The sequence below is a fragment of the Melozone crissalis genome, unplaced genomic scaffold (assembly GCF_028551555.1).
Source record: "Melozone crissalis strain CALT ecotype California unplaced genomic scaffold, PUWL_Pcris_2 ptg000018l_1, whole genome shotgun sequence".
Taxonomy (NCBI): domain Eukaryota; kingdom Metazoa; phylum Chordata; class Aves; order Passeriformes; family Passerellidae; genus Melozone; species Melozone crissalis.
This window is the reverse complement of record NW_026535796.1, coordinates 33,671,509-33,685,685: the sequence shown is the minus strand read 5'-3', so window position 1 is coordinate 33,685,685 and position 14,177 is coordinate 33,671,509. Positions and strand designations below refer to the sequence as shown.

Sequence of the window (14,177 nt, the reverse complement as noted above, 5' to 3'; positions counted from 1 at the left end):
AGGTGAGGATTTGGGCTCTGTTTGCACCTGTGGGTGTAAACAATGGTTCTGGGGTTGTACATGGGTGCTCTGTCCTGCTCATGGCCTCACCACAAGTGGGTGTATCTCAGGCAGAGTGTTTGGGTGAGTACAAGTAGCAGAGCAGACCTGTCACAGGAGGGCGGCTGCTGTAGGGCTCACGTGCACACTCCAGCCTGACAAGCTGACAACTGAGCCCTTTGGCACAGTTTTCAGGTTAATGAAATAAGCTGTTGTTTGTGCAGCACGAAGTCCCTCTGTGTTTTGGTCCTGGAGGTGATAACTGGCTTCTCAGGGCCACCATCATTTGCCTGGTTGACCTTGTTGGATCAGAAAAGAACATTTTCCAAGGCTAGAAGTGGCCTTTTCCCCAGATCTTAGGCTATTATAACTTGTTAGCCTAAAGCTGCTAGCCGGGGGTGTCACCAGCTGCAGAGCATGGAGGGGCTCTTGTCTGGTGTACATGGGGCAGGGTTCAGTACTGTGCTGAAGGACACTGGGGATGCCAACCTTGGATACTGCAGATGCTCTGCAGATATGCTGAGGGCATGGGAGGCTGCTGGGGTCACTGTGGACATCCTGAAGGTACTGGTTGGGAGACAGGGCAGACAGAACGTGTGTGGGAGGGCTAGCGGGGACGGCAGGGGCACAAGGAGGTGGCTGTGGGCTGGGACTACTCACTGTGCCACCAGCTCAGCCCAATCCTTATCCTTGCAGATATCAACGAGTGTGAGGAAGTGGGCAACCCTGAGCCCCTGTGCCGAGGTGGCACCTGCGAGAACACAGAGGGCTCCTACCGCTGCCGGTGCCTGCCGGGCTACGTGGCCCTGGCCCGGTCACACCACTGCGTGCCCCAGACAGCCCAGAACCCAGCAGCTGCGTAGCTCTAGGAGAGCAGGGGTGAGGCTGCTCCCCTGCACATGGCTCTGGGACCTGGGAGCACACAGAAAGGCCTCCCACGGCTGTGGGTGCTTCGAGGCTCTTTGTTCCTTCGCCTTCGAAGTGCACAGCTTCCCCACCACCTCTCTCTATAGGTCAGGGCTGAGCTCCCAGCCTCTGCACCCCTCTTGGCCCTGCCAGCCCCTGCTCTTCCTGCAGCAGAGCCCACCCCAGCCCTCAGCACCTGTCACATTGCCCGGTGTCATGGAGGCTCACAGGACACCTTCCCTTGCCACACAGCCCCTGCCTGTCCCCCTCACCCTGCAAGAAAGGGGGTTCACCTCCCTGCCACTGCTGCACTGACCTAGTGACAAGCCTTACCCACACCGCAGGTGCTGGCCCCACTCCTTGTGAAGCGTCCAGGCCAGAGCTTAAGATGGGGGTTCTACCCCAGCTTTCTAGAGCTGCTGCCTAACCTTGGGGCATGGGAAAGAGGCCTGAGGGGCCCCAGGGGCAGCTCTCCCTGTGGCCTTTAGCCCTGTACTTTGTGCCCCATGCTAGCTGGGCAGGGGGAGGGGAAGCAGGTCCAGCTTCCTTTCTGTAAAGTTGTTGGTGGTTATTTTTTTTAACTGAGTCTGCTGGAAACTTCTCTCATGTTGTTAAATAAAACATTTATTTTGGGCCCCTGTGGCTCAAGACACTGGGGCTTGTCAGAACTATGCTTGTCTTGCCTCTGCCAAGGGCACAGCCATCCCACTTGTAAGCCAATTCTTGGCCCTCTCAGCGGGCACATGGCCTCCTCCTGCTCCCAAACTGGAGTAGGGAGCTTTGCCAGGCCAAATCCCCAGCCCAGCACCAGGAGCCAACACCAGTCCCTGCAGACAGCACGGAAGTTGTAGCTGTTCACACCCTGCCTTGTTCTCACACAAGGAAGCAGCAGCTCCCACGTGAGAAAGTATAGCTTACTGCAGTTGGTAAGGGCTCTCTGGCAGTTGTTTTTCCAGCCCTGGAGCCCTCAGTATGAAGACCTTTACCTATGCTGCAGCAAGCAAGGCTATGTTCTATGCCACCACCTCTTCAGGGAGCCTTTGCACAATTTCAAGCCTGCATAGGAATAGCAAAGCAGGAGCACAGCCAGACATTGCCAGCTGGATACCAGCAACAGAGATGCTTGGCTGCTTCCAGGTTACCCACACTTAGGCCAGCATACCACCTTTATTCATGCCTTCAGCTAAGAAGACCAGCTGAATCCCAACTAGAAGATGCCCAGACACCCGCTTTTCCTCCTGATCCTCTTCACTCACAGAATACAACACAAGCAGATTTTGTCTAGCCTTTATTAAAAGGAAAGTTATAAAAAGAGATTCAGGAGCTCACAGCAGCTCCAAGTTAGTAGTAGTGCAAAACATTGGTTAGAGAAAGAATCATCCCTGCAGAGACATTGAACACCATTTGGCTTCGCATCCACAAAACAGAAGTTTTCCCAGCTAGAGTCCTGCTGGCTTGAGCAGAAGCCCAGGACATAGCAGGCTGTCAGCTCAGGGAAAGACTCCTCTCCCTCCCTCTGCTTCACTGCATGGATAGCAAATGCAGGTCCTGGGGGCATCCCAATCACAACAGAGCAGGAGAAACACAGGAAGGTGGATGCAGCTGGCATTCTAGAAGAGGCACTGAAGGGTTATCAGGTAGCTCAGACAATAGCCAGGTTCATCACTGAGAAATTCCTTTGTGAGGACAGACAGCTCCATGTCTAACAGATAAAGCGCCTGCCTCCGCAGAGCGGCTGGAGGATGATGCTCAGTCACTCCTGCAGCAGACACTGCTGCCCTTTGAGCTGCTAGGAAAACACCCCAGGGGTGTCACCTAAACACAGTAAGAGCACTCTGCCAGCGGCTGATCTTGCAAGGAACACAGTGCTGGCTGCTCAGAGGCTGCAGAGCTCTGAAGGAAGCAGTAAGAAATGTTTATTATATAAAAGAATTTGGCCTGTGTTGTTTCCAGTTTTCCCCTCCCCAAACCCTACTAATGGCAGAGCTCCTCAGCTGGTAATCTGCACTGGTATCTTCCAGCAGAACAACATCTGGTCCTGGTCATCTACCAGCTCCCACTTCACAATCAGTTTAATCTGAAAGAGAGAGAATTAGAGGGAAATAAGAACATTCAGGAAATCTTAAGGCAAGGGCATCAGGAGAAAAGTTATCACTTGTGTGGAACAAAGAGGTCCTGGGAGCTCTGCACAAAGAGGACAGAGCTGGGGCCTTGCCCTTGTGTGCAGTAGGTGGGCCACGCTCATGCACTGATTCCTGGAGCACCATCTGTGGTTGGAGTGCACCCAGTTACACGACACAGGAGACCTCCACACACTTGAATTCCCACTCCCTGCAAAAGTAGAGTGGAAGCACCCTGCAGCATCCCTAGCTGAACTGCACGCCAGAGTCAAGTGCACCCAGTCTGGGAACATTCAGCTGCAGGCAGCAGGCTCTGGTGGGAAGCATGGTGCAGGAAGCACAGAGCAGGAAGATACTGGAGCAGCTGAAGCCACTTCTCAGCTGGAGCTGGGCTGCTTCCTTTGCTGGGCCTATCCCAAAGTGGGAACTTGAAACTAGGGTCATACAGCAAAAAGAACACCAGGCTGCGTATGGAGTCTACTCTGTCTCACCAGAACAGAACAGGTGTCTTCCCTTAAAGGCAGGTGGTGAGACTACTCCAGTATAGGTGGTAGCTGAGAAGCTGACCAGCTGCCTGCATACTTACACTGGGGTACTCGCTCTTCACAGGCAGTTTATTCAGGTAGCTGTAGGAATGGCCCTTCTGAATGGGGCACTGGATCCCAGACTTGCATCCATCAGGCTCAGGAATAGGGAAGGGTATGTCCACGTGCAGCATCTCCCCATACACCCTTGCTTTACTGCCCTGGCTCTCGATCTCTGCAAAACACGGAGAACACACATATACCACACGTGCCCTTCACACACCCCAGAGGCTGCAAGAACACAACTAAGGGACACTCTCCCTCCACCCAGATCCCTCTCCAGCCGCCCTTCTCCCCTCCCAGCAGAAGGGATCACCTGCCCCTGCCCACTCCCGCTGGGGATGTGCTCCTTACTGCTGGCGAAGGTGACGTTGATGCTGTAAGATGTCCCCTTGTGGAGCAGGCAAGGCTGAGTGGGGCAGGGGCTCACGTTCACCTCCTGGATGCTGCCGTCTATGGAACCTGCAAGGAAGAGCCGGGATTACCGGGCCGTCTCCGCCTGCTGCTCTCCTCCCGCTGCCCCGCGGGCCGGAGCCACTCACCGCAGTCAACGAAGCGGAGGGGCTCGGCCAGGGCGGTGGCGGCGGCGCCCAGCGCCAGGAGCAGGGCGAGCGGAGAGGGCACCATGGCGGCGGCGGCGGGCACGGCGGCGGGCACGGCGGCGGCGGCGGCGGCTCCGCGGTGTCACATGAGTGCGGCGGCCCCGCCCGCCGGTCAGCTTGGGCGGGCCCCGCCCCGGGGCCGGGCCGGAGCCACCGAGCGGTCCCCGGGAGGGCCGGGGGGAGGAACCGCCCGCCCCCGTGGCCGAGGGCAAGGCTGCAGCCGCGAAAAGGGCGGTGGGAGAGCCTCACGACAGCCCCCGTCGTGACAGGGGACGACAGGACAGCCCGGGAGTGGTGGTGGTGTGCTGGAACTACAGCCCTTGGACAGACGGACTGACACCGTCTCCAAAAGCGCTGCCACTGGCCATGCCCACTCCCGGGCTGTCCTGGGACCGTCAGTGTCAAAGGCAGCAGCCGGAGGACAGGCTCAGATACAGTGTCATGGGCCGGGAAGCTCTTTTGCTGCCCCCGCTGAAAGGGGATAAAACAACGCCCACAAAGCTGCTGTGGTAGACTCGTCCGTGGCCTTGTTCGTACATATCCCATACCTCCTGTTCTGCATGTTGAAAGCTGTTTGCGCAGCACGAGTGCCAAGAGTTACATCTGCTGAGTACCTGGCGTGTCTGCCGCCTTTCACAGAGCACACACACGCCAGTTCTGGTTCTCAAACTCGTGAATTGCTAGAGACACCCTGCTTTGTGCTGGGGATGCCAAGGCAAACCAGATGACGCTTCAGAAAGCATTTGACCCAAACTGACGTTTACAACTTTTCGCCAATTTCACATGGCAGCAAATTTTAGCCTTTTTGGGATCATGTCAGAACACAGTAGAGAGGCACGTGAGTGCTGATTTGGTAGGAACGTGGCAGAGCTGACACAGCGTCCCCCTTCAGACCTTTGTCCCAGTGAGGTGTCTGCCTGCTCAGCTGCAGCTGCACAGCCCAGTGACTCAGAGGTGGCACCCCACGCTTTGCTCAGGCCCTCTGCAAAGGGTGTCACATCAGAAAGGGCTGTGGGGCTTTTTAATGGGTGTTTTTTTAGACGTCAACTAAGCATTCAGTTTCAAGACACATGCATAGCAGGATACTTACCAAAGCTCTATTGAAAAAAAAACAACAAACAACAAACCAAACTAAACAAACAAACAAATAAAAACCCCCAAAAAACAAAACACCACCCTCAAAAAACCCCTGCTGAGACTAAGCCATGTATTTAACACTACCTAGTACACTTTATAACTGACCCAGATAAAGGATTTTCCTTGCACATGGAAAGCATGCCCTTCAAAAGGCTTCCCTTATCCACATCCTTCAAGTCTTACAGATGATAAAGAAAGTTGCCTATCTGACTGCTGGTAACAGAACTGCTGTCAACTCAGAGCAACACCATAAAGTGCCGTCACACATTCACAGGATAAGCAGTGCTTGGAATTTGCTTGGGAGCAAATTCCACAGTCCATTAAATCAGGATGCCTCCCTGTGAAACAACTCACCAGGTATCTTTGCTTCACAGATGCCTTTACACAATGGCAGTGACTATGTATATACAAGTTAACACATATTTCAAAGGCTTTGAAATAAAAATCATTGCATCTAGGATCCAGCTTAACATTTTCACAGAAAATGCTGCCCTCCCTGCACCCCAAAATGGAGTAGTGAAAAGCCTAATAAGTGTATGTCTGTAAATCTACAGCCAAGGCCTTTACAGAGGAAAGAAGCAGAAACCTTCTGCCCAAGGTTTTTAGCTGATAGCATACATTACTATGGTGTCAGTTTTGCAATAACATTACTAAAGCTTAAATTCCCCAGGGCAGCATAAGCATCTTGGGCCAAACAGACTTTGCTTTTAGGCACATGCCCCCTGTGACATCTGATAACAGGCATAAGCCTCCAGGTTCCCTTGGAGCCAAAAACTGCTTAAGAAAGATTCAAATCAACTTCAGGCGGATCTCATTATTTTGCAGATGGAGGTCCTTTCAGATTACCAACATCACAGGGAGCTTATGCTGCACTGCAGAAACACCAGTGGAAAAGGCTAAGAAAGCTTGCAGACAACTTCTCTCCAGTAAGACTGAAAATGGACTTGTTAATTTTTGTAGTTCAACCAACTCAACTCTATTACACGAGGATAAAGCCTGAAGTTCCACTTCATCAGCCATCTACACCTGATTAATCCAAATCCCTCCAACAGCACAGCACTTGCAGCTCAGTAAACAAATGTGCTTGCAGGCTCCACAGTGGCAGTGAACACAGCAGACAGGTTCTCAAGAAAATCCACATACAGACACTAATCAATTTAACTCTTCTTTCAGCCAGAACATGTTCCTTTTGCTACAGATCGTCAGAACTCACATTTAAATTCATCACATCCACTCTTGTATTCAACACCATGCCTGAGGTTTTATTATCACCAGTTTCTGAAGCACTGAAAAAAATTTCGTTTCCCTTCAGAATAGATAAAAAATGATTTTAGCATCATATTGCAGAGGAGAAATGAGCAAAATAGCTAGAAAATTCAACTTTCAGATAAATCTTTTCAATAGAGTGCGCTTAAAGAGAGCTAAAGGAACTACCCAAACCAGGACACCACAAACCAGAATAAGAACAGAAAATCAAAACACAAACTTAAAAACAGATTGTGTCTACCTATCAGAAACAATATGACCAAAAAATTATAAGAATCCAGGAAGGAAGAAAAACTAGATTGTAACTCCATGAAAAAAAAAAGTGACTAACCATCCCTGTACCACATAGCTGATTGAAGGAAAAATGGCCAGTGATGAGATGCAAGGGAATAGCTGTTCTCCTGAGTTACCCCCACCTCCCCTTGTCACACCAAAAAGTTGTCCCCAGACCATGAGTCTCTCAGCACAGCAGATCATTAATTATATTAACTGTGAGTGATGATAGTTGCCCTTTTCCTCATTCTTTCAGTCTGCAGTAATCATTTCAGCAATGTCCCAAAGACCCTTGAAGCTGCACACCACATTTCTGTCACGTTAACACAGTAAAAATGAAGGCAGCTCCAAAGTGTCTGTTTTTTGGGGTTACATCCATTCTCCAAAAGGTGTTCACAGTGAATACAGCCACAACATGGAGAAATGCAGCAAGATCAATCTAATATACCCAACAGGAGTGAGAATGAAAGCTAATGCAATAGAGAAAGAAATCAGGCATGATCCCTCTGAGTCTTTTCTCCAACGAGGTTTTCATTCCCTCCTCCAAAGTTGTCAGCTTTTGGGACGCCACACTCATAATAGTCGAGAAATACCCCAATATGTTTTTATTTAAACATTCAGTGTTCCAATATTCCTGATGAGGATTCATCAACTATTGCAAGTGCCTGCATTAGTACGATTCCTGCTGGGACCTTGTCTGTGGTACTTTCCTGGCTTTACCCTGGCATCATCAGAGCTAACCCAAGAGTAGGCAAAATTAAACAGCTCAAACCAGTCTTTATTTACATGCTCAGGGTGGAACAAAAAGCAAAACCCCGTGGTTACAGAAGAATCACTTTGCTTGGAGCAGGATGGTGAGAAAGCTAACTGTGACAAGGTCCTGAAGTCCTCTGACGGTAAATCACCCCCTCCTGCTGGGATGACAGGTTTTCTTCCATCAGTTTTTCACACAGTCACTGTATGACTCTCCACGGGCCTGGCTAGGGCTGAGGAACAGGATTCCTCCCCCAGAAGCACATGAGGAACAAAGAGATAAAACATTCTTTTAACCACAAGCGCTTCGTGATCGACCGGCTAGGCCACTGTCAGACGGCAAACGATCAGGAGGAGCTGAAACCACCGTGGGAGGGCAGCGAGCCCCGGGTGGCTGCAGGGGCCTGCCCGGAGTCGGGGGGGCTCTCCGGGGCCGGGGCCTCCTCCCGCCCTCGCTGCGGTGGGAGGCGAGGGACGGTGTGGGTGTGAGAGCGCCGGGCAAGCGCTCCAACTGGGGACGACTGGCCTCCAGCTGATAAAGGAGAGCAAAGCAGAAAAGCCGGAATCAGGGAGAAACCCTAAAATCCCCGTGTTTGCTCTTCAGCCTACCCAACTGCCCTGAAGCGGCACCTTAATCCTTCTCTGGGTTCTGCTCAGGATAACCCTACGGCTAATCCCGGGACAAGCATGCGCGGACAGACAGCGCTCGCTGCTTATGTTATTACTCTTCACTACTTCATGGCTGTAAACACCCCCAAAGGCGAACAGCAGCTTCGTGCCTTTGAGCACCTGTAACGCGTTCACCGAAGCTGACGCCAAGCATTGTCCGCGCAGGGGCACGGGCACAGGCACGGGCACCGGCACCGCCACGGCCGCCCCGGTGCCGCCCCGCCGTGGGCGCGGCCGCTCCCGCCCGCCGCGGCCGCACTTCCGCCATGGCGGCGGGGCGGGGCTGGGCCGGCATGGCGGCGCCGGCGGCGCTGCGGCGGTGGTGGATGTTGGCGCTGGGCGGCCGGACGAGGTACCGTTCCCTTGGACACTCGGCCCCTCGGACCCTCCCTCGGGGGTACAGAACGTCCCCGCTGCGCCGCAGGGGTTGGTGGCTGCAGGGGCCGGGCCCGCCGCCGCCTGCTCCGGCGGCGCGGACCCCTCTGAGGCGCCCCCTCTCCCTTCTTCCCGAGGCAGCCGCTGCTCCGCTCCACCGTGCCCAGGCCGAGCGCTGCCGAGGCCCCCGGGCGGCCCTGCCCGCCCCGCTGGCTCCCTGCTGCGCTGGGCGTCGTCCTTCTCCGAGCCGGGCCCGACGGAGAGCGGCCCCAGCGAAGGACAGATCTTCCTCAGCGAGAGCTGCGTGAAGGTGGGGACTCGGAGCGGCCTGGTGTCTCTGGGATGGTTTCCACCCTCCCTGCCCTGCCGTCACGCAGAGGAGGCGTTTGTGTGTTCACTAGTTTGTTCAGCAGGCCTTTTAGTCCTCTTCCTTTTATTTATCTGCAGAGGCTGCTGGAGATTGCAGAAGGATCAGAGTTTCTCAGGCTGCAGGTTGAAGGAGGTGGCTGCTCTGGCTTCCAGTACAAGTTTTCCTTGGACACAGTTATCAATCCCGATGACAGGCAAGGACAAAGGGACATTTTGGTGGTCAGGTGTTACTGTTCTTGGCAAAAACGGCAGGAAGGGTATGTGTGAGATGATAGTGTCTTGCATTGAAGGGAAGAAGCCTGTGTGAGATAAGGAGCATGCTGAGGTTGTGCTTTTCTGTAAGGTCTTTGGCACAGTTAGTGGTTCAATATGCTGCTTTTTTTTGCAGGGTGTTTGAACAAGGTGGTGCCCGTGTGGTTGTGGATGTGGACAGCCTGGCCTTTGTGAAAGGATCCATGGTGGATTTCAGCCAAGAGCTGATCCGAAGCTCCTTCCAGGTGGTGAGCAACCCCCAGGCAGAGAAGGGTTGCTCATGTGGAACTTCCTTCTCTATCAAAATCTGACTGGACTTACCATGGATGGACACTGTTTGCAGACACTTTTGGCAGAGGCTTTATGTTTGTTCTTTTCTCTGCTGCTCCCTCTCATCTCCCTTACCCTGTGACACAGCTGTTACAGAATACTGCAGCTGTGTGTGTGTTTTGCACCGAGCCTGTCTCCAAGACTTATTGGCCTTCCCTTCAGAAACAATGCAGTAACCATGAGCACGCACACAGGAGCATCTTCAGCACCTTGTGAACCACTGGCCAGGTGGTGCTGACTGGCCAGCCCTGTCCTGATTGTGGAACTACTTAACTGTCTCTGCAAGAGAAGGCTGTATATATATGTGTGTGTGTGTGTTTATTGAAAGGTCTTACTAAAAAAAGTCTGTGAGGTTGATTGGTATTGCTTGTGCATTTACATGTGGGTGGAATCTGGGTTCTTTCAGGCTAGTGTTGCTTATTCCTTACCTTCCAAGCAAATGGGACTTGGAGTCTTTCTTACATGTACTGCTGACTCTCCACTGCCCAGCTTACAGTGGGCTTTTCCAGATGCTTTTCTTTTTTCTTGCTGAACAGGATTCTCTTGGTCCCAGGAACCTGTGGTGGCTTTGCTGTAAGTTCCTGGGATCATGGTTTTTACTTGTTCAGAGTAAGTGAAACCAAAAACATTGAGGTCAGAAGAATTAATATCTTGTGTCTTTTATCTATGAAAAGAAGAAAAATCTTTGTATATATATATATATATACATAAAGAATTTGTATATATATCTCTTTATATATATATAAAGATTTTTATATATATAAAGTACACAGCTCTCTATGCTTCAGTGCTGTTTAAGCCTGACTTGAAATTTTAGGTTGTACAGGCTCTCAGGTTTCACAGTGTGGTTGCTGCCTGCTCTTGCCAGCAGGAAGGGAGGTTTAGGTGATAGAGGAGAGCAGGAGTACTGCCTAAGGCTTCACAAGTCCTTTTGACTTACAGTTGTCTGGGAAGCTTTTCCATAACTTGGTTTATCATTTAGTCTCTGTCTAACATTCATGGTTTAATGAAAGACTGGAACTCCACTCCTTTCTAAGACTCCATGGAATGGGAAGTCTGGAAGTTTCCAGAATAACATTCTTTCAATTAGTCATTTTCTATAGTTTTTTATCTGCCACTAGATGTCTTTTAAGTCAGTGATTCACCTGCTTCTGGATGAAAGGAGAGATGGGGAAGCTATTTTTGTTCCCTCTTTTGTGTTTTATCTGATCATAACCAAATTGTTTAAGACTCGAGTCTTTCACGTGAGTGTGGGAGCACTGCATGACTTTGGTCTCGAGGGAATTGCCTGTGGCAAACAATGAGCTTTTCTAGACCATGCCACAGCCATTTTTTATTAAGGTTCCTCAAAGCCTTTTTAAACTATTTAGTAGTGCCTATGTTCAGCTCTGTTTTGCCTGTTTATTTCTAGTGCTCAGAGCTGATAGCCAGCTAGTTTCAGTTTCATCCGCAGATGTTACAGGAGCTCATATATGATCTGCTCTAACTTTGTCACATGGGGATGCACATGGATAGGATGTGGAGCAGTTTAGCCCTTTCCATTTCCTGTAGGCAACATCTGCCTAGTTATGTTGGTGTCAGAGACAGCTGTCACATTTTGTAAAAGGGACTAAAAGAATGTGGTTAAAAGATTTGTCTAAACCCCTTCAAGGTATTTTAACCCTGTCTTTATGCTCCCAGATCTTGAAGGTGGCATCAGCCAGAACTGCCTTTGAAAAGTGTAAGACCTTAAAGCTTGTGTAGGTAGAATACATTAGATAAACTCAATTTCTTTCAGCTGGGATAGCTACAAATAGGCCAGAGGAGTTGCTTTCTGAACCAGGAAGATCCATTCTTGATCCATTTCACACAGACTGACCTAGGTCAAGTCTCTTGAGATCTTTTATGGGAAATAAAAGTGCAGCAGTAGTGCTGGAGAGGTAGCAAGCCAGCAGCTACCAAAGCTTTTCTTCCCTGGCCTAAAGCCAGCCTTCAGCCCCTGTAAACACACAGGCTTCATCTTGGATTGCTGTTCTTGCTGAATGTAAATGTGCCGTGTCTGTTCAGCCTAGCCAGGTGCCTACACTTGCTCTGTGCTGATGCAGTAGGTGGAGCAGGTGTTGTCCACGTGGGTGCTGCCCCTTGCAGAGGCTGTGCCTCTCGCTCCAGGGGCAGAGCAGAGCACCAGGCTTCGCTGCCCACCCGTGTCACCCGCAGCGTTGCTGTGCAGCTGGCGTGAGTGAGTGCTCTGCCCGCGGTTCTGGCAGTACTGCTCTGACTGCACTAGGTGGACCCCTTTCTCCTTGGGACTCACTGCACTGGACAGACACAGGCATTCTGGTGTGAGGCTGGATCTGCTCCACGCAGGACCTGAGCAAGAACAAAAGTTTCTTTGCAGCTGTGTGTTTTGGAGGCAGGCTGGTATTGCTGCAGTGTGGTCTTTAGATCAGAGAAACTGCTAGGAGGCAGAGAGATTCCAGCCCATACACCATGTTGCCCTTGGCTTCCTAGACCTGCTTCTTGGGAGAAGGTGTAACCTATTGGCAAAAGCTACTGGTTTTCCAGTTCCCATTAGGGAATGGATGTAAATGGCTGTCTGTCACCTCCAGAGTTGTCCTGCCTCTTTAGAAGTGTGTCAGTACATCAGAACTTCTGTCAATGTTGGGAAGTCAGCAAAGGGGCTCTTGTTGACACAGGGGTACAAAGGTGATCTTGGTGCATTTTGGCTGTGTAGGCAGAAAGGCTAGGTCTTGGTTCCTACTGAAAAAGCCTAACCTGCCAAGTTTTGTGCACTGAATAGGTGACAAAGATGGCACCACACTGTAGCCTGTGGGGCAAGATTTGTGGTGCCAAGAGAAGGACACAGAAGATTAGACAGGGAATTTGATGCTGCCTGGACCATGAGGGGCTGGCAAGGCCTGTCTGCAGGAGATCTGCAGTGTGGGAATAGTTGGGAGCCCTGGTACTGAACCACTGAGAAAAAGCTGAAGGAGCTGGAGGTGCTGCCTTCATGCCAAATGAGAAACTGCAGTGGAAAACCTTTCTCTGCTCCCACATAAAGAAGGAGGATTCTCTCAGTTCACCCACCTGACAAGGAGTGAATGATCAACAAAGATATTTATGGAAACCTTAAGATGAAACTTCAAGGGAAAAGGGCACAATCCTCAGTGTCACTGACAAGAAGGTAGAAAAAGATGGAATAGAAATTTTCCCTTTGGTGGGAGCTTCTGGGAGCTCTGTAGAGACTTGTTAGTAGATGACCAGCATATTCTCAGCCTGTGACTGGCTCTGTTCTTCAGATTTAGTATCTATCTGTCTGTCTGTCTGTCTTTACTGAAGGTCCCATTTCAAAGCCTCAAGCCAGGCAGTGGTAGGGAAATAGGAGATCTTCGTTATCCTCTTTTTTTTTGTGGTTTAGGGATATGCATGTGTGCTGTGCTTGTGTTGGTGGGCCCCTGTGTGGTATCATTTACTACAAGGAGCATTTTGAGGTGATTAGCTACAATAGGAGCAATGGCCAACCTAGGGTGAGTGTTAAGGGAATAGCAGTCCATCTCACCCACAGATTTTCATCTGTAAAATTTCACTAATGTCAGACCTTTCTCTTGTGTCATTATTCATCTGTATAGAGCTGTCAGGAGCACAGCTAAGGTTGTGGAACCAGTACCCTATGGATGACACCCACTGGGACTTCTGCTTCTCCCACACAGTAGTGTCATTTCTTGCCACTTTAAGGGCTTGTCTGAATCCAGCACCTGGGGGAGGAATCATTGAACAGTGGAGGAGGCAGTAATGGGAAGGGAGAAATGCATGAAAGAAGGCTTCTCTTGTCTGTTTCCCACGCTGGGGAGGCACATGCTTTGTACTAAGACTGCCTTCAACCTTACAAACATTTCAAACATCTGGTGGCAGCTGCAAGTAAAAATCAGAGTTTTTAAAATTGAGTTTTTATGCTGTGAACAGTTCCACTGTTCACGCTGTAAGCTGGGACTGAGTGGTCAGCGGAGTTTATTGTATTATAGGATGTCCTGAGTTGGAAGGGACCCCCAAGGATCATTGAGTCCTACTCCTGGCCCCACACAGGATAGCCCCAAGAGTCACATGTACCTGAGAGCATTGTCCAAATGCTTCTTGAACTCTGGCAGGCTTGGTCCTGTAATCATTTCCCCATGGAGCCTAATCCAGTCTCAGTCACCCTCTGGATGAAGAATCTCTTCCTAATATCTAACCTAAACCTCCCCTGACACAACTTCATGCCATTTCCTTGGGTCCTATCACTGATCACAAAGGAGATCAGTGTCTACCACTCCTCCTCACAAGGAAGTTGTAACTGCAGTAAGGTCTCCCCTCAGTCTGCTCCAGGCTGAACAGTGACCTCAGCCACTCCTCATACAGCTTCTTCTCAAGGCCCTCACCATCTTCATTGCCCTCCTTTGGACACTCTCTAATAGCTTTGTATCCTTCTTATATTGTAGCACCCAGAACTGCCCCGAGCCCTGGAGGTGAGGCTGCCCCAGAGCAGA

At 50.8% G+C, this 14,177-nt stretch overlaps 3 protein-coding genes across 3 annotated transcripts in view; 2 read left to right on the top strand and 1 right to left on the bottom strand.

Annotated features, from left to right (window-relative positions):
* Nucleotides 1-1,533, top strand: part of LTBP2 (latent transforming growth factor beta binding protein 2) — a 71,150-nt gene extending 69,617 nt beyond the window's left edge. The window contains exon 35 of the mRNA XM_054275182.1: nucleotides 736-1,533. Coding sequence (XP_054131157.1) covers nucleotides 736-902 — 167 coding nt within the window. The 3' untranslated portion in view covers nucleotides 903-1,533. The remainder of the gene's footprint in view (nucleotides 1-735) is intronic.
* A 699-nt stretch (nucleotides 1,534-2,232) lies between these two features.
* On the bottom strand, nucleotides 2,233-4,291 carry NPC2 (NPC intracellular cholesterol transporter 2). Its single transcript, XM_054276028.1, has 4 exons — nucleotides 4,192-4,291; nucleotides 4,004-4,111; nucleotides 3,652-3,824; nucleotides 2,233-3,022 (listed from the first exon to the last, which is right to left on the bottom strand). The coding sequence occupies exons 1-4, from the start codon at nucleotides 4,274-4,276 to the stop codon at nucleotides 2,936-2,938; spliced, it is 453 nt and encodes a 150-aa protein (XP_054132003.1). The 5' UTR covers nucleotides 4,277-4,291; the 3' UTR covers nucleotides 2,233-2,935.
* Nucleotides 4,292-8,615: 4,324 nt separating this feature from the next.
* Nucleotides 8,616-10,322, top strand: ISCA2 (iron-sulfur cluster assembly 2). Its single transcript, XM_054276033.1, has 4 exons — nucleotides 8,616-8,701; nucleotides 8,866-9,034; nucleotides 9,172-9,287; nucleotides 9,482-10,322. The coding sequence occupies exons 1-4, from the start codon at nucleotides 8,616-8,618 to the stop codon at nucleotides 9,654-9,656; spliced, it is 546 nt and encodes a 181-aa protein (XP_054132008.1). The 3' UTR covers nucleotides 9,657-10,322.
* The last annotated feature ends 3,855 nt before the right edge of the window (nucleotides 10,323-14,177 follow it).